The sequence below is a fragment of the Puma concolor genome, chromosome E3 (genome assembly GCF_028749965.1).
Source record: "Puma concolor isolate L17-30 chromosome E3, mPumCon1.1.hap2, whole genome shotgun sequence".
NCBI lineage: Eukaryota > Metazoa > Chordata > Mammalia > Carnivora > Felidae > Puma > Puma concolor.
The window spans coordinates 38,645,838-38,670,769 of NC_141682.1; the positions used below are offsets into that span (position 1 = coordinate 38,645,838).

At 46.8% G+C, this 24,932-nt stretch overlaps 1 protein-coding gene and 1 non-coding gene across 5 annotated transcripts in view; both read left to right on the top strand.

The window, feature by feature from the left end:
- GLYR1 (glyoxylate reductase 1 homolog) overlaps positions 1 to 24,909 on the top strand; it is a 34,646-nt gene extending 9,737 nt beyond the window's left edge. The window contains exons 4-16 of one of the 4 annotated variants that reach the window (XM_086691415.1): positions 1,545 to 1,683; positions 2,230 to 2,472; positions 7,195 to 7,281; positions 8,200 to 8,256; positions 9,011 to 9,061; positions 9,154 to 9,227; positions 11,728 to 11,827; positions 15,780 to 15,890; positions 16,530 to 16,631; positions 17,255 to 17,417; positions 17,735 to 17,914; positions 18,230 to 18,354; positions 22,740 to 24,909. In XM_086691415.1, the coding sequence (XP_086547541.1) occupies positions 1,545 to 1,683; positions 2,230 to 2,472; positions 7,195 to 7,281; positions 8,200 to 8,256; positions 9,011 to 9,061; positions 9,154 to 9,227; positions 11,728 to 11,827; positions 15,780 to 15,890; positions 16,530 to 16,631; positions 17,255 to 17,417; positions 17,735 to 17,914; positions 18,230 to 18,354; positions 22,740 to 22,814 (1,507 nt within the window). In that variant the 3' untranslated portion in view covers positions 22,815 to 24,909. The remainder of the gene's footprint in view (positions 1 to 1,544; positions 1,684 to 2,229; positions 2,473 to 7,194; positions 7,282 to 8,199; positions 8,257 to 9,010; positions 9,062 to 9,153; positions 9,228 to 11,727; positions 11,828 to 15,779; positions 15,891 to 16,529; positions 16,632 to 17,254; positions 17,418 to 17,734; positions 17,915 to 18,229; positions 18,355 to 22,739) is intronic. The other 3 variants (XM_086691416.1, XM_086691417.1, XM_086691418.1) reach the window with 3 other exon arrangements.
- LOC112853368 (U6 spliceosomal RNA) lies at positions 10,673 to 10,778 on the top strand. Its single transcript, XR_003222905.2, has one exon. It is a non-coding gene; the product is annotated as a U6 spliceosomal RNA (small nuclear RNA).
- Positions 24,910 to 24,932: the final 23 nt, after the last annotated feature.

Here is a 24,932-nt window from a genome sequence, read left to right on the forward strand (position 1 = left end):
TTGGAGAAGGAAGAGGCATGTCCAGAGCCCAGAGGCTCTTTAAGCTTATCACTGACATTTGTGTCATCTCAGTATGACAGTTTAACCTGCTTTTCAGGGCTTGTCTGGCTTTGCATCTGCTCTATCCTTAGAAACCCTAAAAGGGGGGAGAAGCAGGAGGGTCTTGAATAGACCCTGGTTTATTTGCCAGGTAAAGTAAGGGCAAAATTTAATTCCATTTTTCCTCCCCATAGTTTAGACCAATTGGCTCTATCATGTCAACTTTCAGACTTTAAGTTGAGTTGGTCACTGGAAGGTATCTGCTTATCTCACCTGGTTGGAGCTCTATACAGCAAGACCATGTCTGAGTCCTTGTTTATCGTTCCATTCTCTGTGGGTTTGGCCATAGATATCCTGCTTAGTCCTGATTTGCTGCCATATTTGCAGGCTGATGGCCCGACAGCTATTGTGTTTGTACAGGTCTATTGTCACAGTTATTAACATGACCCTCAAAGCATAGGTGGCTGTTGGTGTGTTGGTCACACTATTTTTATGTACAGAGGTAGCCCTTTTACTGTTACTAGTGAATATTCTCTAGCTTTTGGTAAAGGAGTGGCCCCTAAGAGTGATAGCTCAGTTTTCCTTAACCCAACCTACTTTTTCAGAAGGTTATACCATGAAACCTATGAGCATTACACAGAAGAAACATTTAAGTTACTGTTACCTCGCCAAGCCCATAAAAATCATTTCGTTTGTGCTTGGAAGCTGAATGTCATCTAGGGAAACCACAGGAAAGCCAGCTGGGACAGATTTGTTCAGGTTAGTGTGGCAGGCTAGATATTCCAGAAGTGACGATAGATGGCTTTTTTACTTTCATGTGCTTTATGTTGATGGTGGGAATTAAAAATTAAATATCATAAGGGTATGTTCTGCCTTTAATCACGAGCAAAATCTGGTCTCTAAAGACCTCTTGTTACGAATGCTGCCCTCATTCCAAATCACATGTCACACATTTTGTGTGGTTTAGCAGCCACGGACACTGTCATTTATGAACAGGTACCTGTAAGAGCAGCAAATTCCAGATGCTGCATTTCTTTACCCTTGGGAGCATCGCTGATTCTCAGATGATTGGCAGGTTGTCGTTCTGGTGTGAGTGTCGACTGGGTGGTGGTGTCGCTGTGGTTGATATTGCTTCCTGATGCTCTGTGATGAGAATGGAAGAACATCTCCGGGCCACCTCTGCCCTCCACCAGTGGCAGGCAGTGTGTGGTTCAGTGTGGTAGGCTGGTGAACAAGAGTGCACATAAATTACCTGCAGTTTTGTGTGGAGGATGTTCTGGTTTTGTTTGTGGTGGTGGTTGTGCTTGACTTGTTTCAGGAAACTTGCTTTTATAACACCCCAAGAGTTTGGGGTGGTCGATAACTTGTTTTTAAAAAAAATGGCAGGCCTGTTTCAAAGTCCAGTTAAACCAAACCGATATCTGCATTCTGTTGAGATGAGGTATTTGATACTTTCTGGCATAGGCATTGTGGATCATATGCTTTCTGTGTGTGTTTTCTGCTAGTGCCTGGATCAAAGTGGAACAGCTAAAGCCATACCATGCGCACAAGGAGGAAATGATAAAGATTAACAAGGGAAAACGGTTCCAGCAAGCTGTGGATGCCGTTGAAGAGTTCCTCCGGAGAGCCAAAGGGAAAGACCAGGTGAGAGACTGATTCTCGCTTTATGCCAACATCAGACTGGTTGTTTTGGCATAGTAACTGACAGATTAACTGTTGCCCAAACCCAAAGCTCTATTCTTACGAAACGCCAGTGGAGAGAACACCACTTTGTTTCTAAGGTATCCTTGTTTTGCCAATCACCTTGAAACTCCATGCATGCGGCTGAGTTTTCTGAAATAGATTGCTGCTTTTAGGAAAGTCACTTGGACTCAGGAGAAGAATCTCAGCTTTTAAGTATTTTAAGCCATTTCTCTCTTCTTTTATATCCTAAAGATTAGGGCTTAGCTTCTAGGATATATCCACTGCCTGGGTGTAAATCCCACTTAGCTTTGGGACTATAGGCAAGTGATACGATTTTTTTATCTGCTTCTCCAAATATCAATGGGAGCAATAGCAGAATCTATTTCGTAGGATAGTTGTGCGGATAGCCCATGTAAAGTGCTTCTCATAAGGTGTGGCTGGTGTAAATGGCAGTGGTGATGGCAGTGGCTGCTTGGGTGGCTATCATGATTATTATTAAACTTTCAGACATCGTCCCACAATTCTGCTGATGACAAGAATCGGCGTAATTCCAGTGAGGAGAGAAGTAGGCCAAACTCAGGTGATGAGAAGCGGAAGCTTAGCCTGTCTGAAGGGAAGGTGAAGAAGAACATGGGAGAAGGAAAGAAGAGGGTGTCTTCAGGCTCTTCAGAGAGAGGCTCCAAGTCCCCTCTGAAAAGAGCCCAAGAGCAGAGTCCCCGGAAACGGGGTCGGCCCCCAAAGGATGAGAAGGTTTGTTTTATTTCTGCAGCTTCTGGGATTAGTGACTTCCTTCTGTCTGTGGCAGAGTTGAGCTCCACAGTGTGCCTCAGCTCACTGAGTGGACACAGAGACCCATGCTAAGTGCTGCCCTAAAGAGTCCTGCAGACCAGGGGAGGGACACAGCCTGGATGCACAGGCGTGAAATACGCGCAAAAGTCAGCGAAAGGTGTCGCATTCAACCAGGCGGTCAAGGCAGGAGAACAGTCCACCTCAGCCAGCCTGCAAGGGCTGGCACTGGACGGGGCTTAGGAAGAAAGAGGGGAAGTCATTCCAGAGTCAAAGGGCATAGCCCACATGGGGCTTGATGTTGGTGTGGATATTCTCATTATAGGTACAGGACAGGGGAGAGAGCAGAGAGATAAAAGTGGGTTGTCCCTGGATTGTGGAGGGCCTTGAGGTCTACTAAAGCAGTAGTTACTGTCATGGAATCAGGGGGCCATGAACGTGTCTGAGCTGGGTGTCAGTGTGGCAGCATGCTCCAGGCTGTGTGTTAGCAGTGGTGGAGGCCAGAGAAGAAAGGCTAAAGCCGGTTGGAAAGTTAAACCCAGGTGTGCATTTATCAAGAGCTATCTTGATAGCAAATACTGAAAAGAACTGCCTGAGAGGCACTTAAGAGGAAGGACTCATAAGATTTAGCAACCGGATACATAGGTGAGGAAAGGGAATGGGAAAGGATTTCAGGTGTTTGCCTGGGAAATGGTGATGCCCTTCTCAAGAGCAGAAGAGTCAGGAGTAGGGCTGGCTCTTAGAGCAAGAGGACTTGGTTCTGTTTTGAGTGTTACGAATCAGAGATGATGCTGAGACCGTCGAGGAACCCTGGAGTAATGTCAGGATGGAACACAGATGTGGAAGGTGAATATGTAGGTGTGTATTGGTGAGACCTGGCAGGATCTGTCTTCAAGGAAAGTAAGGAGAGAAGGACAGAAGTCTGCTTTGCAGTGAGATTGTCCATAGGTCAGAGTTGCGAGGGGTCGGAGGAGCCTCATACTGAAGTGAAACAGAAATAATGTACCTTCCACCTTCCTGAAAAGATTTGGGTCAAGTCTTGAAAGCCAAGGGAAGAGAATTCGAGATGGAGGAGGTAGTCTGTCAAAACACAGGGGAGGATTGTTAGAGCACAGTCGAGGGGACAAGAGCCAGATGTCTGGCAGAAACAGTTGGGTGATAAGGCCATGATGAAACACCAGACATCATCAGATCAAGGCATGCAAATTCAGACACCAGCGAGACCAGACAGGTAATAGAAGGAAGCAAGGGGAGCTGGCAGAGGGTCCACATCCCCAATCTGCCTCCGTGCTGAGAGCATGAGGTGTGGCAGCTGGCTCTCTGGGGAGGTCATGCTCCATCCATGGGGTTCCAGCCAACTTTTGCCAAATTGTCTGCTTTTTCTCAAGAGAAGCTGAAAATACAGATTTTTATGTGAAACATTCCAGTTTTACATGTTACAAACCAGTTTAAAATTTTAAAATACATTTAGGTCCAAAGGAACATCTCGGGGCTAGACTGAGCCTGTGGGCTGCTACTCGGTGACCTCTGCATCACACAGGGTGCTTCTTGCTGTCAAATAACCTGTGATTGAGAGTAGAGAGAGTGACTGGCGGTTGTGCCAGCCCTGGCTGACGGTGAGCACAGGGAACCACCAGCCAAAGGTGGAGAAGGTTTAGGAAGCTAGCTGTGGTGCATGAAGAACTTTTTAGGGGGTGTGATCTAATTTGGTCCAATTAGATTGATTTCCTGGGGATCCAGAGGAATCTGAACTGTCGGGTTTTATACTGTTCTCCGAATTCCTGTTTTCTGCTTTCTAAAGCTATGGAGCCTGCCAATTCCTGTGCTAGCCCCGGACAGAAACAACTTCTCTTTGGATCAAGGCAAGTGTACAGGAGAGGTTAGGAGGAGGTCTCAGGCTGGCCTTGAGTCAGAGCTGTGACTCTAACTGGTGCCGCTGTGTGACCTTGGCCAGCTACCTTTGCTTTGCTTTCCTGGTCTGATCATGATACCCTTCCCCCCACTTTGTTATAAGAAGGAAATGAGCAAAAAAGAGCAGAGCACCTAGAGGACCGTGTGCAGTGCACTCACATTTGGTCACCAGCTTTACCTTTGTCAGTGGCCCGTTGTACAGTGAGAGCATAGTGGTTTTAGCTGAACCAGAGGCCACGGCTGGCTTACTGCAGAGACTCTTCTCACAGGCTCCCAGGGAAGAGCAGTTTGCCCTTGAGTCTGAATTATTAATCAGGGGTAGTAACACTGCTGCTGGCTGTTCTCCGAGCCAGGTCCTCAGCCAAGGGCTCTGCCTACTATTTACCTTTAGCAGAGTCCTTTCTGCAGCTTCCTTGCTTGGCCCAGCCTCTAGTAAAGGGTTTGTCAGCCTGGAGAGGAAGGAGCCATGGCTAATGGTGCAGGGCAGACACAGCTGTTTTAGTTGGGACTGTTGGTCTTAATCAAGCACCTTCAGGGATGTAGAGAAAATGGGCTTGGAATTTTGGTACATCTTCTGATCTAATAGGTCTTATAGTTTAAAAAAGAGTGTGTGTTGCTACACACTTGTCATTTGGCTGTCAGACTTGTTTCTGAAACAGCAGTAGCCTAGGCTGATAACTGGGCAAAGCCCTGGATGTTGGCTGTTCTGAGCCGTAATCCCCTGCCCCATGAGGATTAGTGGAAAAGGCTGACCTTGACGGTGGAGGTGTCAGTTACGTGCACACAGGGGAAGGCTGGGTTCATGCCTAGACTCTGGCATGAGAGGTGTGCTCTCTCCTCTCTCAGGGGCTCTTATTTCTGAGTCCTGAGCCGAGAAGTAAAACTGCAGCTCTAGGCACACACGAGCCTGGCAGAACCGTCAGTCCTGTGGCTCCTAAAATTCCTGAGTAGTGCAGAGAGTGATGATTTGGGAGTCGGGGCCTCTGGTTGGTGCCAGGTAGAGAGTCAGTGCGCTCCACCTCACCGTCCTTCTGGGGCCTGAGGCAGGTCACTGGAGCTGTGTTGCCCCTACCCACAGGGGACAGACGTGGAACGTGTCCATCACGGTGGCACTTTCTTTGGACAGTATTGCACTAGGCCTCTTTTTTCCCCAGAGCTCTTCATTCAGCAGATGTTGTGCAGCTCCACCACAGGCCAGGTGTCTAGAGATAAAGCAGCATGACAGTTAGACAAGGCCTCTCTCTTGTTCACTTCTTCCACAGTGAACATCTTCTCTCTGCCAGACATGGCTCCCAGCGAGGGGTACAAGGTAAACAAAATTGGAAAAGGTCTTGCTTTCATAGAATTTACTCATAAACACATCAGCATCATGTTCTAATGGGGGAAGACAGAGAGGTCAGGGAAAGCATCCCGATAAGGTGACACTTCAGCAGAAATCTAAAGTGAACATGTGAGCCAAGCACATAACTGTTGGAACTACTGGGCATTCCCAGTAGTGCAAAGGTACCGGGGCAGGCATATGCTTGGTGTGTTTCGAGAATGGGTAGCAGGCCAAGGAGGTGCCAGTGAGTTGGAAAGTGGTGAGGGGGTAGAAAATAATACGACACGAGGTCAGGGATTAGTGTGGAGTGGGGTTGTAAGACTTGTAGCGCCCCATGGTAATAAAGCTTTTAGCCTGACTGTGTGAGACCAGACGTCGGTTTTCGGCAGAGGAGTGACATGCTTCATTCTGGCTGCTGTGTACAGTCCACACTGCAGGGTTTCAGACCAGCAGCAGAGAGATCCGTTTTGCTGCTGTCCAAGTGACAGGTGATGGCGGCCTGAGCGTGGGTGTAAGCAGTGGGGCAGTAAGGAGGGGTTGCAGATCCCCAATTGTAAAGCCATAATCGTTGCCAAGAGATAAGAGGAAAGAGGAGGCAGGATCAAGAAGGAGTACAAAGATCTCAGCCTGATAGAACGGAGCTGCTTTTCTAAGATTGCGAAGACATTGTAAGGAGCTGCTTGGGCAGGAGATCCAGAATTCAGCAGGCCAAGAATCCCATTAGATACCAAGTAGAAATGTCAGGGGGCCACTGTGGCCGGAAGATCACACATGTGGAAAGTGAGTGTGAGGTAAACTCAGTGGTGGAAAGGATGAGAGCACAGCAGGTGTGAAGCTGAAGCAGCACCTCTGCCCAGGATGAATGTGGGCCAGACTGTTGGTTGAGGGGGCGCACCCCATTCCACTGGGTCCTGCCTTTGCATCAGCCTGGGGAAGGAGTGGAACTCTTGGCCCCCAGTTGCCCTGGATTTGAAGTCTGGCTTTGTCATTTTGTAGCTAAAACGTTGGGCACATTTCCTCATCAGCACCATGTGGTTTTCTCAGTCTTTTCGAGATGCAGTGGATTCCTTCTAAAGCTGGTACTGTTTTCTGAATGTTCGTTACTGGCCATAAGGAAATCTTCCCTGTGACTTGCTGATAACACTGCACACCATAGTTGAGTTTTCCAGTGATATCTATCCTCGTGAAACTTGGGCACAAGAAGATATTTTGTTATCTCAACAGAGAAGAAAGGCTCACTCCCTGTCGTTGGGAACTTGCCTGGTTCCCTGCAATGGACAGTCAGAACCGTGCCTGGGGACTGACGCTGAGACCATGGAGCTGGGTAGGGGTTTAGTTTAAGGTGGCATGTGACTAAAGGAAGCAGAGCAGTGAAGAAGTGCTTCCCAATTGGGGCAGGAAGACATCTACTGAGGTTGCCACGGTGTCTTGACCGTCTGCCTTTCCCTCTGTAGGATCTCACCATCCCTGAGTCTAGTACCGTGAAGGGGGTGATGGCTGGACCGATGGCCGCGTTTAAATGGCAGCCAACTGTGAGCGAGGTAACACCCCACCCCCCCCAACCCCCCCACCCACAGGCCAAGATAAGCCTGGCCTCCAAGCTAGTTTCCTGACCTGTGTGAGGCACTTGTCCTTTCCCCCTTTTTTAAATGGCCAGACAGTTGCGAGGTGTATGATGGGGAAATTGCAAGTCTCCACCCTCGGGGGTGCTCACTGTCAGGTTTGATGCAACTTCTTCCAGACCCTTTAGTACACCCCCCCAACTCAGCCATCATTTATAGAATTACAGACCCACATGGGGTTTTTATTGTTGGAAATAGGGTTGGTTTTAACAAATGTGAGATTGGCCCACAAATTTTTTTCACTTGATGCTTTATAGACAATCTTTCACTGCAACTCTGCTATTCAGTAGCTGCACATTGTTTCATCCTTGGAAAGGATGCCCTCATCTCCTGTTGAGCCTAATTGTGAAAAAGCCCTTGAAAGGCCTGCACTCGTTGCCACTGTGTTTCTGTTTATATTGATCCTCCGTGAGACGAGACACTCGAGGGGCTGGCACCAGACACAAGTAGGCTGAAACCCTAAAATTGGAAGAGTCCTGAGAATTGATTTGGCCCTGTATGCTGGGTTATCCAAAGGGACTGGTGAATGCTGTTTTAAAAATAGCATTGTGCCTCTCAAATATTTTCCTACAGTGCTACTGGAATAATTTGTATACCATCCTGACAGAATTGTCTCTCCTTTTCCACTTATAGTCAGTTTCCCTCTAGCTGAAACAGGGGTCCTTTGTAAAATGGCTTTAACCAACAGTGGGAAAGTGCTTCCAGGCCATCGTATAGTCGAGACCAGTTCCCGAAGGGGTTTCAGCCAGAGAAGAGTCAAGTTACCAGGCAGTTAACCATGCAAGGTGATCTCTGGTGGGAAATAACTTGTTTTATTTCATCATTTTCTGGTTTTAGCCTGTGAAAGATGCAGACCCTCATTTCCATCATTTCCTGCTCAGCCAAACTGAGAAGGTGAGTTGACCTTTGACATTCTTGATCCTTGGTCAGGGGCTGGCCTGAGGGGACAATGTGGCTCCACGGCTCCCTACTAATCTGAAAAGTCAGGTTCTGCCTGTACCACTGCCCAGAGCAACGAGTTAAAAAGTCACATAGAGACTCACTCATGAATTAGGTGTTATTAAAATTAAAAGTAAACCAAAAAATAAAAAAAAGCATTTAAGACTCAGCAGCTGTGTGGTTGAGACATTTGTGGTTACCTTCAGAGTCTAGGGCAGAAGCCAGACCTCATGAACTGTCAGCACCCGTCAGGTAGCCCACACTGTTGGGTGGGCACATTCTCAGGTTTAACTGGGGAGACCATCTCTCTGGACCATTGGGTTGTGGAGGGAAAGCTTCCCAGAGTATCTGCAAGGCCATGAGTTAGGCTGAGTCTTGATGGGACCTGATAGGCTACGGCTTTGGAGTTGGACAGATGTGGGTTCCAAGCCTAGTTACACTGGCTAGCTTTGTAATTCTGGGCACATGACTTAATACATCTGATCCTTAATGTCATCAGCAGCAAAAGCACCTTGCAGAGTTGTGTAGATAATTGAATGAGGTAATGTGTGTTCACTTTCTAATGTGTTACTTGGAAATCAATAAAGTCGAACAGCAAATAAGTTTTCAGTGTTAATGCCACATTTTAGGCCAAACTTCTTAAGCAATGTATAACGAAGACCAGTTAAGCATTCGGTTTAATAAATGGTTTTTTTCCCTCGTTTATTAGCCAGCTGTCTGTTACCAAGCAATCACAAAGAAGTTGAAAATATGTGAAGAGGTACGTAGGTTCCATATTACCCTATTTTTTTCTTCCACTGGGGCCCTTGCCGTGGGCAGACTGACCTGATGATTTGTGCTTCCTTTCCCTAGGAAACCGGGTCCACCTCCATCCAGGCAGCAGACAGCACAGCAGTGAATGGCAGCATCACACCCACAGACAAAAAGTAAGACCTTTGCTGAAAACGCTTCTTATGATTCTAGTTCTGTTAGGGAGTTGGGGATGACTCTTTAAGGGGGCTCTTTAAGGGTTGTATCCCAGCCATTGCTGGGACTGAGTGGAAAGAGGGGGAAGATCGTAACTTTTAATGACATTGTTTTTTTGGCCTGAGGGTAATTTTACCTGCAGTAGACCCTGGTCCTATAAATATACAATGGGGTTGGCTTCATAGCTCACTGGTGGCTCTTCGAGTAGGAAGAACACTCAGTTTGGTGGTTCTCAGACTTTCTTGTGCCTCAGAATCACCTGGAAGGCTGCGTGTAAAGCGCCAGTTGCTAGGGCCCCTCGCCCCTGGGTTTCTCAGTCACTATGTCTGGAGTAGAGCCCAAGAATTTGTGTCTTGGACGCCTTCCTGGGTAGGCTGCTGCTGCCAGTCAAGAGGCCACACTTTGAGAACCACTGGCTCAGCAGAACAGTGATGAAAACCCAGAAATTGGCTGTGGTGGAGGCAAGTGGGGGGTGAGAGGTGAAGATGTTTGGAGTAAAGCCCATCGTCCTGCCTTTCCCAGCTCTCCCTGCCGTCGCCACCTGGTCCTTCTCGTGCACCTGTCAGCACCTCTCTCCTTTGCCTGGGCAGGTACGAGAGCCTTGACTGTGGTCCCCAAAGCTTAGCTTGTGCCCACACACACCCCTGCCCTTACTTTGACGGTGTTTGTGGTCATGGTGATGAAAGTGCTAAGACGGACCACTCCCTTGAGCAAGATGGCCCGGTCTGAAGCTGCCGTCTGTATCTCCCATGCGGTTCTTTCTCAGACAAAAACAGTACATCTTTTACTTCATTTATGAGTTTTCATGCTGACAACATGCTTGATCCTACTGTTTATTTTGGGTGAACGTCCCTGGGTGAGTGGAGTGGAGAAGACACAGGCATGTTATGTGCTAATGAAAGGGGAGGTGGGTATCACCCACTGATTTCAGGAGGACTGTGTTGATTTTTTTACGAAAAGACAAGGACAGGGCTGAGGACAGAGTCCAGTGCTTCCACCTAACGCCTTCATTGCCCTGTTAGCCAGACCCTTTTTTGACACAAAGATAAGCCAGCTACAAGGTGAAGCAGCTATGTGGTCTGCTGGGTGTCCTCAAATGCCAAGAAAAGGAAAGAGAATTAGTCTGCCATGGTTTAGAATCCTAGGGGAAACTGGCACTACTCAGACAACTGTGAATGACAAAAGATCTCCTGGTTTTGAGCTTTGGCTGAAGCTTAGTGGGCGAGGGTGCCATTCGGTGAGGAAGGTGGTAGATTCTGTTTTCATCATTGGATTCAGGCTGGGGGACCATGTGAGAATCTGTATCCCAGCAAGGATGAGGGGACCCTTTCAGTACAAGAGCCAGTTTGCAGAGGTGGCTGTGGATGTGACCCCAGGAGACCGAGAATACTAAAAGGCTAATAGGGTTCTCACTGCAGCAGCACATGGACTAGCGTTGGAACGATTCAGAGAAGGTTAGCACGGCCCTTGCGCAAGGATGACAGGCAAATCCGTGAAGCTTCCATATTAAAAAAAAAATAAAATTAAAAAAAATAAAAGGGTAACTCAGGTCAAGTGAGGTGGAGAAGCTGTGGAGAGAAACCCAAGCCAAAAACCAGCACACCAAGGAATAATAAATGAAGAAAGTGGCATTGGTTAGCCGTATCACATACAAGGAGTGAAGTACAAGAACCAGAAAGAGACCTTGGGGCAAGATAAAATCACCTGTAAAAGCAGTAGAAACGGCAGTAGTAGCCAACAGCCCCCGAGTTCTCGGGGTTGCACAAAGGAGCAGGCTACCGGACGTGAAAGTGAACAAGCATGCTGTCCACCTGAACTTTAGTCCCCAAAGATGAGAATGGGCCTACAGTTAGAAGGGTGTGGTGGAGAACTGTGGACGGGCCAGTGGAAAGCCATGACGGGGTCAGGAGAAGGCAGGCATAGGAAGAATTCGTGCTCTGGAAAAGATTGGCTCCAAAGGAAGCTTTGAAGAGGGTCAAGACCCGTCTCTGCTGGTAGCGGGAAGAACACAAGTGTAGTGTCAGAAGTAGAGCTGGACAGGGAGATGAAGACTGATCCTGATTCCTACAGTTGAAGAAGTTTGCTGATGTGCTTTAAAGTGGCATCTGAAAGCCAGGCATTTAGAGGGGTCGATCGGGAAGCTGTTGCAAGAGCCGAAGACAGAAGCCTGCTTTCTTGCTCTAACGGAATTCAAAGCTCAGACCGTCTATCACAGCAGTAAGGAAACAATTTGGGAGACTTGCCCTAAACCATATGAGAGGCACACCTCTTTCTGTGGCAGGCAAAGGTCTAGAAAAGCCCATTTCAATTGAGGGACACTTTTAAACAATGGCAGGGTAAGAAAAGGCACAACATACACACACTGCTTCCGGCTCTGCTGTGGTGCTGCCAGCCGCTGAGTGGTTTCTGGTGACCACGGTCCCACTCCACCCTGAACCGATCAGTGTCTCTCTTTTTCAGGATAGGATTTTTGGGCCTTGGCCTCATGGGAAGTGGCATCGTCTCCAACTTGCTAAAAATGGGTCACACAGTAACCGTCTGGAACCGGACTGCAGAGAAAGTAAGCATTCGTGGTGGTGCTTGTCAGACGGGGTGGGACAAACCCTTGACCCTTGGAGTTGGAGTAACTAGTAACTGAGGATAGGAATCTTCCTATTGTCTCCGCTCAGCATTTTGCATGTGTAGAGTAGCCAAGTATAGAGCCAAGCTCTATAGTTCAGGCAAGTAAAGATGGAGGTACAGAAGCTTAGGATGTTATTTATAAAAGGATGTAAGCTTAGGATGCTGTTTATAAAAAGTAAACACTTAAAAACATACAGGCCTATAAAAAGAAGTGAAATTCTCCCTTCCTTGCCATTAGCTGAGGTAGCTCACATCAGGTGTTTTTATCCTTTTGTTCATGCACGTGCAAATACATGTGAGTGTGTTAGTAATTCTTTGATACCGAGTGTGTAGAGATAGATTTATTTCTTCCTTTTGCATGGCTGCACTGTATTGTGTCGTTGGGATTGTACTAACAGCACCTTGCAGTAGAGCATTCTGCAGTGATGGAGATGTCCAGGATTTGTCCAGTATGACACCCACTATTCACACATGTGGCTCTTCAGCACTTGAATCAATGGCTAGTACGACTTAAGAATTGAAATTTTAATTTTACATCACTTAAATGTAATAGTCCCCCACCATGGCTAACGGCAACCAAAGTAAGCAGGACAGGTTTAGAAGTTCTTAACCTAGGGTGGTGGTCCACCACTTCAAGGGTCTGTGCATGCCCTGAAATGGAACTCCAGGTCTGAATGTGCACCTCTGCACTGGAGAGAAGCCATGGCTTCTCCCATCAAGTTCTTATCCAAGAAAAGGTGAAGAACAGTAGTCTGAGTACAAGAAACTAAAGCCCTGTACTCACCAGGAACACAGGAAGAGACTGAGGAAGGACCAGCCCATTGGGAGCCTCTGTGGCTGAACATGTGTTTACAAAGTGACTGGATGAGCACCCCATGTGCAGCTAGGTGCAGCTGTGGTAGGAGGGTGGTTGCTGAAGGAGGTGGCAGGCCTAATGGATTAGAATTAACAGCAATGTTCTTGGCAAGGTAAAAAAAAAAAAATCACTCTAATGAAACAAATGCCTTTTCAAGGATAAAAGGAACTGGTTGGAGAGTCAAAGGGTCTGTGGGGGAAAGGGCACTGAAGGCCCTGAAAGCCTTACTGAAGGATTTGGGCTTCAGCTGCTGGGCATTGGGTAGGGGCTGTGGGGACCCAAGTCAGGAGAGTGATCAGGTCCCATCGGCAGTATTTGTTGTGATTCGAGGCAAGGGTAACCAGGAAATGTTAGATGCACAGTTGCAGAAGTTGGGAGAGTCAGGGTTTTCCTTATAAGTGCCTTCCCCTTTGATAGAAGTGCCTCTTGTCATCCTGTATCTTGATTGGAAAACCTAAATGTTATGTAAACATGGCCATTCTTTCCAGATTAATTTATGGGAAAGCAGTAGAGCATAGCAGTTAGGAATCTGGTGTGGAATCAGACAGACCTAAATTCAAGTTACAGCCATCCTGCTCACCGTTTTTAGCAACGCTGTTTATCTCCCTAAGTCTCAGAATTCTCATCTGTGCAAAAGATTAAATGAGATGATGTAAAGTACTCAGCACCATGCTTGGCACAAGTTAAGTAGTAAATGTCATCTTTAAAAACTTGTCTCTTGGGGCGCCTGGGTGGCGCAGTCGGTTAAGCGTCCAACTTCAGCCAGGTCACGATCTTGCGGTCCGTGAGTTCGAGCCCCGCGTCAGGCTCTGGGCTGATGGCTCAGAGCCTGGAGCCTGTTTCCGATTCTGTGTCTCCCTCTCTCTCTGCCCCTCCCCCGTTCATGCTCTGTCTCTCTCTGTCCCAAAAATAAAAAAAAAATTAAAAAAAAAAAATGTTGAAAAAAAAATAAAAACTTGTCTCATTCTTTGGGGTGACTGAGTCGGTTAAGCGTCTGGCTCTCTTGGCTCAGGTCATGATCTCATGGTTTGTGAGTTTGAGCCCCACATTGGGCTCTGCACTGATAGCGCAGAGCGCAGAACCTACTTGGGATTCTCTCTCTCCTTTTTTCCCTTCCCCTCCCCAGCTCACATGGGCAGTCTCTGTCTCTCAAATAAATAAACAAACATTTTTAGAAAGCCATCTAATTTTTGACCATCCCTGTAGAATTGTTTTAAACTATCTTGGCAAAAAAAAAAAAAAAAAAAAAAATTACTCTCTGGTTCTTCTGGAATAGCTAATGGAAAACACATTTTCAGAAAAGAAAGTAATGAGATCTCTTTCAAGCAAAGTTTAAAACATAAAGCGATATACTAAAAGGCTGAGTTGTTGTGTACCGTGATAAAGAAGCACACCCATCAGGTAGGCTGGACAGCTGGGGCTGCAACTGATAGAGGTGACTCTGTAGGAATCAGTGAGATAGGAGAAAGGTCAGTCAGTAAGTTCTGTTCAGGACAACTGATTGCAAGTTTGGGGAAATGCTACTCTCACCTCCTACCACGTGCTAAAATAAATTGAAAATAGACTAAAGTGTACATCAACCAAACGTGCTTATAGCAAATATGATAACTCAACACACACAATAGCTTACAAAAGAAACAATAAACGAAGATATTAAATTTAAAAGGTTCAGTAATTGGAGCACCTGCCTGGCTCAGTTGGTGGGGCCTGTGACTCTTGATCTCATCTTCATGAGTTCAAGCCCCACATTGGGCATGGAGCCTACTTAAAAAAATTTTTATGAAATTAAAAAATATGTAAAAGGTTCAATAATCAAGAATAATCAAAATACATATCAAACAAAAAGTTACTGGGTTTGGCTGGTTAAATCATCAAGTAGGGCAGAGTTTTTATGCATTTACGGATGCTTGTTTGTTGTTTTTAAATGATGTACTCAGTGCTGGTAATTTGATACCTTGCCAGTGATCATTATAAATTAACATGGCTCCACTGGAAAGCTATTTGTCTACATTTATTAAGAACTTGAACACCATTTGGAACCTGTTTATTCTACTTTCAGGGACCTAGATTCAAAACATAAAGGAAAAGAATTGTACATAAAGATATTAGTTGGAGTCACTTTTTTTTTTTAAGTTTGTTTATTTTGAAAGAGAATGAGCAGGGGAGAGAGGGAAAGAGAATCCCAGGCAGACTCCATACTTCCCACTGAGCCCAATCCGGGGCTCAGTCTCACGATGGTGAAATCATGACCTGAGCTGAAATAAAAAATCGGATGCTTGATCAATTGAGCCACACAGGCACCCCTGGAGTCATTTATAATTAAAAGCAGGTTTGATATTGAACTTCGGGAGAGCCATTAGGTAAATTCAGGTGTGTCTCAATGGGATATTCTGCAGCCATCCATTATAAACAATAATTAAGAAAGACTGTAATGTGGATAAATGTAAATCACACACGATATTAAAAGTTGGTTACAAAATAGGTTCACGTTATTCTAATTATTTATTTAAATGATTTTGGAAAAGGAAAAAGCTGAAATATTGATAATGTTTTGTTATGAGGTGGGTAATTTTAATTCTCAAGGAAGAAAAGTTAAAGCTTTTAGACACCCAGGAACATCTCGGTAAGGAATGGCAGCCTCCCAGCCCCAGACCTGCTTCCCCAGCACAGTGTGAGTAGCCCAGGACACTGGGCAGGTTTTGCCACAGCCAAGACAGCCACAGAGGGTTGCGGACAGGTGCTATTTACATCCTGTTCTTCAAACAGGAAACCTTTAGCAGACACTTGTTTTGTGCCTACTATGAAGTAGAACTTCGTTCTAGGCACCAGTTATGCAAAAATATGAGACGGTCCTTAAGGGGCCCAATCTACTTCCTTCAAAAAGCTGGACCACCACTCCGGTGTCCCCAGCTCCTAGCCTCAGCCTCCTGCCTTGAGAGGCCAGCCAGGAGGACTGGGCAGGGTGTCTCTGGCCTGGTTGTTGTATTGGTTGTGCACTGCCTGTAGCTCACATTAGGATCTGTGACTTTTGCAGTGTGATTTGTTCATCCAGGAGGGGGCCCGCCTAGGAAGAACCCCCGCTGAAGTCGTTTCAACTTGTGACATCACCTTCGCCTGCGTGTCAGATCCCAAGGCAGCCAAGGACGTAAGGATCCCCTCTTCTCCCATCATGTTGTGGCCAGGAAAACTGTCTGGCCTCCCTCTCCCCCACCCCATCTCCCCTGCCCATGAGTGAGTGTCTACAGCATGTGGGGGAGTTGAATTTCCCATCTGGGGCCATCCCCCATTGTGAAAAATATTTTTGTAAATTGAGTACAGACTTCCTTTGATTCAGAACAAAGAATAAAAACGAGGGTCCCTGAGATCTGTGCTGACGAGCCCTGTGTATTCGTATTGCGTCCACGTGCCCAGATCCTCTGTTTAGCTGTGGGTCTATTTGTATGTTTTCACATTTCAAGTACAGTAGTCATCTTGTTAAACTGGTGACTAGTTTAATCCGGGTAAATCCAGTGAAACCCAAGAAAATACTGAGGTTATCATTTAAATGGGAGGTTTTTAATAAAAAGGAGCACATAAACCCTTTTACAAGATTGTTAGGAATGTACTAGAGGTATTTTTCATTCCTACGCTTATTTCACTTGCTTTCCCCCTTTTCAGCCTTAATATTCAGTTCCTAATCAGTAAGTGAGCCAAAAAAGCAACAGAATTCTAACCTGAGGTCTAAGGGGCTCCTGGGCATCTGGCCAAGAGCCTGGGCTATTGCTTCTCCCTTGTGTCTCCACAGCTGGTGCTGGGCCCCAGTGGTGTACTGCAAGGGATCCGCCCTGGGAAGTGCTATGTGGACATGTCAACAGTGGATGCTGACACAGTCACTGAGCTGGCCCAGGTAGCAGCCTCGTTTGTGGTGGCCTTCCAACATCCTTGTGGTTAGAGCCCAAGACTAACTGATCACTCCTGAGTGGGCAACTTGGTTACTCTAAAGACAAAAGCAGGGAGAGAAAGAAAGGCCTGTAGCCCTGGGACTAGGTTGTCTTCGCTCTTTACTTTCAAAGCCACAGCTAGTCTGAATAGCCATGAGAGGAGAGGTGTTGCCCAGCTGGGATGGGCATTAGGTCCCAGAGCTGTGAGCCCCACAGTGAGAAGCATTCCAGGCAGCTGGCAGGGCCTTTTTGGTTTAAGCAGCTATCCACATTTGATCCTAGCAGTATTCTTTCCACTAAGCTGCTGGGCCAAGTGGTGACTTCTGGCCCCTCTGTGCCCTGAGGGTGGCTGAAGTCAGAGAAGGGAAGTGTCTGGAGGAGGTATGGTCGGCCAAGCCATGAGCATGGTCATGTTTGGTCTTTGTAAGAAATTGCAAGTAAATGGGAGCAGGTGGGGAGACCTCAGCTTAGCTGCATGCTACGTATGATTCAGGCATCTGTCTAGGGCCTCGGTGTGGAGGGCCAGGTGTTCCCACTTGAAACCCCAGTGAGGCACAAGGCCTTCAGAAGCTATGACTTTCCTTTCCAGGTGATTGTGTCCAGGGGGGGCCGCTTTCTGGAAGCCCCGGTCTCAGGGAATCAGCAGCTGTCTAATGACGGGATGTTGGTGATCTTAGCAGCAGGAGACAGGGGCTTGTATGAGGACTGCAGCAGCTGCTTCCAGGCAATGGGGAAGACCTCCTTCTTTCTAGGTAACATGCCTGCCCACCCGTCGGGCCACTGCAGGCCCGGAGGCTGGGTGGGCCACATCCCCTCTAGACTGCACTGATGACAGCGTCACTCCCGCACGGCCTCTCTGCCTGGGGCCCCCGTGGGAAGGTTTCCTTTGACTTGCACAGTCAGTGCCTGGAAGGAGGAAGAGCCCGAAGGGTCAGAGCCAGTTCTGTCAGGGGCAGGTGAATGGGGCCTCCCCTGGGTGTAGAGGTGGGTCCGAGCAGGGATGAGGGTGGGCAGAAAGTCCCTGCCCTCAGATTCTTGAGAAGTGACCGTCATTCTCTACCCTGGCCAGGTGAGGTTGGCAACGCAGCCAAGATGATGCTGATCGTGAACATGGTCCAGGGAAGCTTCATGGCCACCATCGCTGAGGGCTTGACCCTGGCCCAAGTGACAGGCCAGTCCCAGCAGACACTCTTGGACATCCTCAATCAGGGACAGTTGGCCAGCATCTTCCTGGACCAGAAGTGCCAAAGTGAGTTGCCTTTGGCCTCTCTTGCATTTTAGTTCTGATAGGAGCTGAGAAACTGAGTCAGGCAGCTCTCACAGAGGAGTCTCTTCTTCAAGGGCTCATTGGGTGTGAAAGACGCACTCTCTTCATTCATTCCATGCCCTTGGTCAGAGGGGGTCCAGAGACCTGGCAGGTGGGATTTGGGGGTACTGGCTGGGAACTTGTCTCTTCAGTGTCCAAGAGGGAAGAAATGCCAGGTGTTGAGGCCTTACAGTACTACAGATAGTTTCTTAGTTAGAGTTTATTCAATTTGCCTGATAAGTGGCTTTCCTTCCTCAGATATCCTGCAAGGAAACTTTAAGCCTGATTTCTACCTGAAGTACATCCAGAAGGATCTCCGCTTAGCCATTGCCTTGGGTGATGCGGTCAACCATCCTACTCCTATGGCAGCTGCAGCCAACGAGGTACCTGCCAGAGGCGAAACACAACCCTGGCCATCTTCCTTTTGTCTTTACTATTCGCTACCCACCCCACCCCACCCCACCCCCTGCCCATCTTTATTTTGCTTTGTGTCTCATCTCTTGGGGTGGAATCTCAGGTCATTGTTTCTAGACAGGAGCATGTAAAACTGTACACTTCCCTCTTAGCCATGCCTACTTCCCATGTGATTTCTTCGACCTGTGGATTATTCAAAAGTGTATCATATAATTGGAGTTGTCCTACATATCTAATGATTATTGATTACTAATATGTCTCTGTTGTGGTTAAAAAACACATCCTGTATGGATTTTGGTTCTTTAAATTTAATCAGACTTGTTTTGTGGCCCAGCAGATGGTCTGTCTTTGGGTGTGCTGTGTGCACTTAAGAGGACTATGTCCTGCAGATACCAGTTAGATTGAGGTTGGTAGTTTTTTCGGATCACATTTACTGGCCTTTTTCTCTGGTTCTTTCAGTTGCTGAAAGATCTTAAAATCTCTAACTGTGATTGTGGGATTGTCTGTTTTTCCCTTTGATTTTGTCTATTATCTTTGAAACTCCTGTAATTTTGAAACTCTTAGCATTTATGATGGCCACATCTTCCTTATGAGTTTGCCCTTCTGTTTTTATAAAATGTCGCTTTCCGGTCTTTGTCTTGAAGCCTATTGCCCAGTTTTACTATAGGTGCTATTGTTTTTATATTTGTTTTAATATTTATTTATTTTTGAGAGAGAGAGAGAGAGAGAGAGAGAGTGAGTGTGAGCCAGGGGAGGGGCAGAGAGAGAGGGAGACAGAGAATCCCAAACAGGCTCCACTCTGTCAGCGCAGAGCCCAATGTGAGCCTTAAACTCACGAATCATTAAATATGACCTGAGCTGAAATCAAGAGTCAAACACTTAACCAAACTGAGCCACCCACGTGCCCCATTGTATATTTTTTTCCATTCATTTGCTTTCAGTTTGTGTTTTTATACTGTATCTTTTGTATACAGCCTGTCATTGGAGCTTGGATTTTTACCCATTCTGAAAGATTCTGCCTATTAATTGGGGTGTTTGGTCATTTACCTTTTTTTGAATGACAACTTTATTAAGCACCTACACATGCACTTTTTGAAAAGTTGTTTAGAAGTGTAGCCTTAAAAAAGCTGAGCACTATTTCTTTACTGTAGAGTTACAATAAAAACTACATTTGTAGGGCGCCAGGTAGTTCAGTTGGTTAAGCATCTGACTTGGCTCAGGTCAGGTCATGATCTCCCACTTTGTGAGTGCAAGCCCCACGTTGGTCTCTCTGCTGACAGCTCAGATCCTGCTCCGGATCCTCTGTCTCCCTCTGTCTCTGCCCCTTCCCCAAGCACATGTGCTCTCTCAAAAATAAACAAACATGTAAAAAAACAAAAAACAAAACTCTACATTTTGTGTAAAACACATAAATTCATTTATTTTAGAAGCTGTATCTTCCAAGTGCTAAAAAAAGGATATGCATCACTCAAGTTAAATAGAAGTCTCCAGTGTCTTGTACCAGCGAAGAAGTAAAGAAACACGGTTCTGGGGCGCCTGGGTGGCTCAGTCAGTTGAGCGTCCAACTTCAGCTCAGGTCATGATCTCACGGTCTGTGAGTTCAAGCCCCGTGTCAGGCTCTGTGCTGACCGCTCGGAGCCTGGAGCCTGCTTTGGATTCTGTGTCTCCCTCTCTCTCTGCCCCTCCCCCGCTCATGCTCTGTTTCTCTCTCTTTCTCTCATTCTCTCTCTCTGTCAAAAATAAATAAACATTAAAAAAAAGGAAAAAAGAAACACGGTTCTGCTCTTTTCAGACCTACCTTTTCATAATCTGTAATCTTCTGTCCCTGAATTCTGTGTTTTCTGTCCCTTCCTTGTCTGCCTGAACATGCCAGAGTACTTACTTCACTTTTTCAGGTTGCAGTACAATTTCAGGTTACTCATGTTTGTTTTACCTTGGATTCTCTCTTAGCAGCGGACTTATTTTTGTATTTTGTATAATTTTTTTTGTCAACAAGCTTGTCTTTAACTGAAGTCAGTTCTGAAGGGTTCTATGTGTGGTTTGTGTTGGCAGGTTTCTCTGTGAGGTGATTTCTGACTTGCCTCTGCCCTGAGTCTACAGGATTTGTTGGCTTGAAAACAAATATTTTAGTTAATTTCTCAATGGAACGTGGTGCTATCTGGCCATTTGGATGGTGTGAATTTAGGCTCCTCACCGGTGCTTACTGTTCAGGATCTTAAAGTTAACTAGGCCAGTAACATTTAGTCCTTTTCTTAAAGTCTGTTAAGGTATGGTCAGATTTGGAGCTACCGTTTTATCATTTGATTGCTGCTTGTCTCTTCTGGCTTTTAACTGTCCTTCCTATTTTACTGCCTTTTGGATTATTTGAATATTTTTTAGAATTCCATTTTACCTACTGTCTTCTTAATGACGCATTGTTTCTGTTTTATCTTTGTTCTAGGGATATCAGTATGCAAGAATATGCAATATCCTTAAACTTCACGGTCTACTTAGAGTTAATCTTGTACCTCTTCACATAAAACATAGATACATTTCCATTTCCCTCCCCCTCCACCTCCTCCTTTAAGGCAGGGTTTCTCAACCTGGGTACGATGACATTTTGCTGTGGGAGCCATCCTGTGCTTACAGGATGTTTAGCAGCATCCCTGTCCTATACCCACTAGAGGCCAGCAACACCCCCTCAGTTGACACAATGTCTGCAGACGTTGCCAAATGTCCAGTGGGGGCAAAATAATCCCTGGTTGAGAACCCCTGCTTTAGGGTACAGATGTCCTCTGGGTTACATCTGCCTTTGTTTTAAACATAGGGTCAACGTTGGAATGTTTTTGGGGTTTTTTTTTTTTGTTTTTTTTTTTTTTTTTCAACGTTTATTTATTTTTGGGACAGAGAGAGACAGATGAACGGGGGAGGGGCAGAGAGAGAGGGAGACACAGAATCGGAAACAGGCTCCAGGCTCTGAGCCATCAGCCCAGAGCCTGACGCGGGGCTCGAACTCACGGACCGCGAGATCGTGACCTGGCTGAAGTCAGACGCTTAACCGACTGCGCCACCCAGGCGCCCCAACGTTGGAATGTTTTAAGTAGTCTTATGTATTTTATTTTAACGAAGAGAGAAAATAATTGTATATTTCTCTTATTTACCATTTCCAGGGCTCTTCATTCTTTTCTAAAGAATTGAATTTCTCCCTGGGATTGTTTCCTTTCAGCTGGAAGAACTTGCTTTAGCATTCCCTGTAGTGCAGGTCTGCTGGCAATGATTGGTTTTCTTGTATCTGAAAAGGTCTTATGGAGCCTTCGTGTTGAGTTGACAGCTACACCTGAGCTGTAATGGACACTCAACTATAGTGGCTTCAGCTGGACTGTGTTTGAAAAAAGACAAAAATGCAGCTTGTATGGGGGAACCTTGTGTTCAACTGCATTTCTTCAGTGTGCCTGGATGCCATACTGCCTTTGTCGAATGGCTTTTTAATTCTCTTCACACTCGTTCATAATATTCACCTAGTGTCTCTGGAGTGGCTGTTGATTGCCAGGCACTATTCTAGGTTCTGGGGACGTGTTCAGGAGCAGCCCGTTCCTTCCCTTGTGGCGCTTACATTTTAATGGAAAGAGGCACAAGACAGGCAGATAAATATTTGAACAAGAGTCTGTAAAGGTCAGAAGTATGAGTAAAATACAGCAGAGTGAGTGAAGCGGTGCAGCTGCTGTCTTAGATAGGCTGCTCGGGAGAGGCCTCGGAGCTGACTGGGAAGGGGCCAGCTGTGCTGAGGGAAAAGCATCCCACACAGAGGGAAGGACAAGGATAGCAGCCCAGAGCATAACACAGGAAGACCCTGGAGGTAGGAAGGGATGTGATTATAATTGCCAACAATGCTCTAAGCACTTTACCTCCTCAGTCCCTTTAAACCTCATGATAACCTTGTCACCTCCATGACCTCAAGTAGTAGTGGTGACGGCAAAGAAACACTGAGGCACCTGGCTCAAGATCAGTGGGGGGCCTGTGTGGCTCAGTCGTTTAAGCGCCCAGCTTTAGCGCAAGTCCTGATCTCACGGCTCGTGAACTCTAGCCCCGCATCGGGCTCTCTGCTGTCCACACAGAGCACCCTTCAGATCCTCTGTCCCCCTCTCTCTGCCCCTCCCCTGCTTACACTGTCTCTCAAAAATAAACATTTTTTTATTTAAAAAAAAAAAAAATCAGTGTGGGGGTTGGCCAGGAGTTGTACCTAGATAGCCTGGACTCCAAAGGCTGCCTGCCGCCTGCCTGCCTGACCACATCTAGAACCGCCTCCAGGAAGCAGATTGTGTTTTTAAGTCAGCTCTGTGGACAGAGTATGAGCCTATCTCCTTTTTTTTCCCAGGTGTACAAAAGAGCCAAGGCACTGGACCAGTCTGACAACGACATGTCTGCCGTGTACCGAGCCTATATACACTAAGCCCTCGATACCCCATCCCTGCCCCCCAAGTCTTCCCTCTGGCCCCTCCTCCTCACATGGGGTTGGGGTCCTGGGACTTAGCTCTGGACCAGTCCACCTGTCTCCATCTCCTTTTCTACAGACTTTGAGACTTGCCATCAGCACAGCACACAGCGTCACCCCTCCCCTGGAGGTCCTGGGGAGGGGAGGGGTGTCAGCAGGATTGGCCTTTGGGAAAGCTCTTGAGCTGGGCACAGGCCCCGGACTAGGTGGCTGTGTGTTCACACACACACACACACACACACACACCCTACACACCACACACTGGCTCTCGCCCCAGGATAGAAGCTGCCCAGAAACTGCTGCCTGGCTTTTTTTTCCTCCTGAGCTTGTCTTATCTCAGACCCTTTCCAGTAGAGGAACTAGAATCAGCAGTGAGAACTGGAAGCCTTCCCACTGCTGCCGTCCCTCAGAGCAAAGAGGCTGTGGTTACGTCCACGTCCCCCCACTGGATCCCCCATGTGAGAGAGAGGCTCTGGGTCAAGATGAGCCAGCACCGACTCCAAACAGAGGGTCCCCATGGGCCCTCCAACCTCAGGTGACCAGCTGATGAGGATTGTCATATTTAAGCTACCAATGTGCAACCAACTCTCCGTAAATGCCTTTGTGAACTGAAAAGAGATTGGCAAAGTTGAGCGAACACAGGGCTCTGGCTCTCCAGGGAGAGCAGCAAATCGCCAGCACGTTAGGTGAGCCTCACAGAAGCCTGCTCTCCTCGCCGCTCTTGAGCACCTGTCCCAGAAGTCACCATCACTGCAGAGCCCTGGGCTGGGATCAGACTTCCTCACTTTGGTGTAGGGGGAGCTCACTCCTCACCAGGCTCTTAGTATTTGGATTTGCATTCCAGCCCTTGGGAAGGGGATCCTGAGGGCCACCAGGGAGGAGCAAAGAGGGAGGAGAGTGGGGTTCCTTCCTGTTTCCGTTATGCTGCAGACTCCACCTGGAGCCACTCTGACTGGGTCCCCTCACAGCAGTCCCATCCTCTCCAACCTGCTCCTGCACATGTTCCCCACCTGCCTACCTTTTCATTCTCCCTTCCTCCTCTTCTTCCCATGGAGACAGTGTTTCTGTCCCTTCTTTGGCCCAAACCCAGCCTGACCAACGATGGCCATTTCTTAGGCTCAGCTCTTGAAACAGGATCGGGTGTCTTCACTTCAGCCAGAAGCATAGCCTTCAATGGTTCCAGGGCCCCAGGGTCTTTTGGGAGGGAAGAGAACTGAACCTGACCCAACCTGAACTAACTGACCCAAAGAGGTAGATCTAAGACATCTTTGAGATCCTAACGTTTCTCCTTGGATAGGGGACCAGAGGGACTTACGATGTGGTGTAAAAACAAGGAGAAGTCACCCAAAGGATGTCCATGTTCTCTCCCTCTATATGGGTTGAATTTTCCAAAGTTATACTTTGCAGGTCAGCATTTCTAGTGAATATGTATAATGAGGAGACCACACTGGTGTGGGCCCCTCCCCCTCACAAATTTGGCCCTTTTCCACTGATAGAACCCAGGCTAGGGGATCTCAGAAGACATAGGGGGGAGGGCAGGGAAGATGCCTGCGGGTTTTTGGCATAATTTCACTGGGATTTGGAATTCTTTTCTGTCTGAACACAAAGCCTGTTCTAGTCCTAGCCGGACACTCGGGGTTGGGGGTGGGAGGGTGGGGGTGGGGGAAGATGCTGTAATGAAACTGGTTAGTCAATGTTGTCTTAATATTGTTGACAATTCTGTAAAGTTTCTTTTTATGACTATTTCTGTTTAAGCTATTTCACCTTTGTTTTGAAATCCTTCCCTTTTAGAAGAAAATGTGACACTTGTGAAAAAGCTTGTAAGAAAGCCCCTCTTCCACCATCCCTTTTTTTTCCCCTTTAAACCTACTTTAAATGACAAATCTTCTAGGTAATTAAGGTTGTGAATTTTTATTTTTGCTTTGTTTTTAATGAGCGTTTGTCTTTCAGAATAGGATTGTGTGATGTTTAAATGGCAAAAACAAAACATGATTTTGTGCAATTAACAAAAAAAGCTACTGCAAGCAAAATAAAACGTTTCTTGGTAACACAACTGTGACTGATTACCTCGGCAGT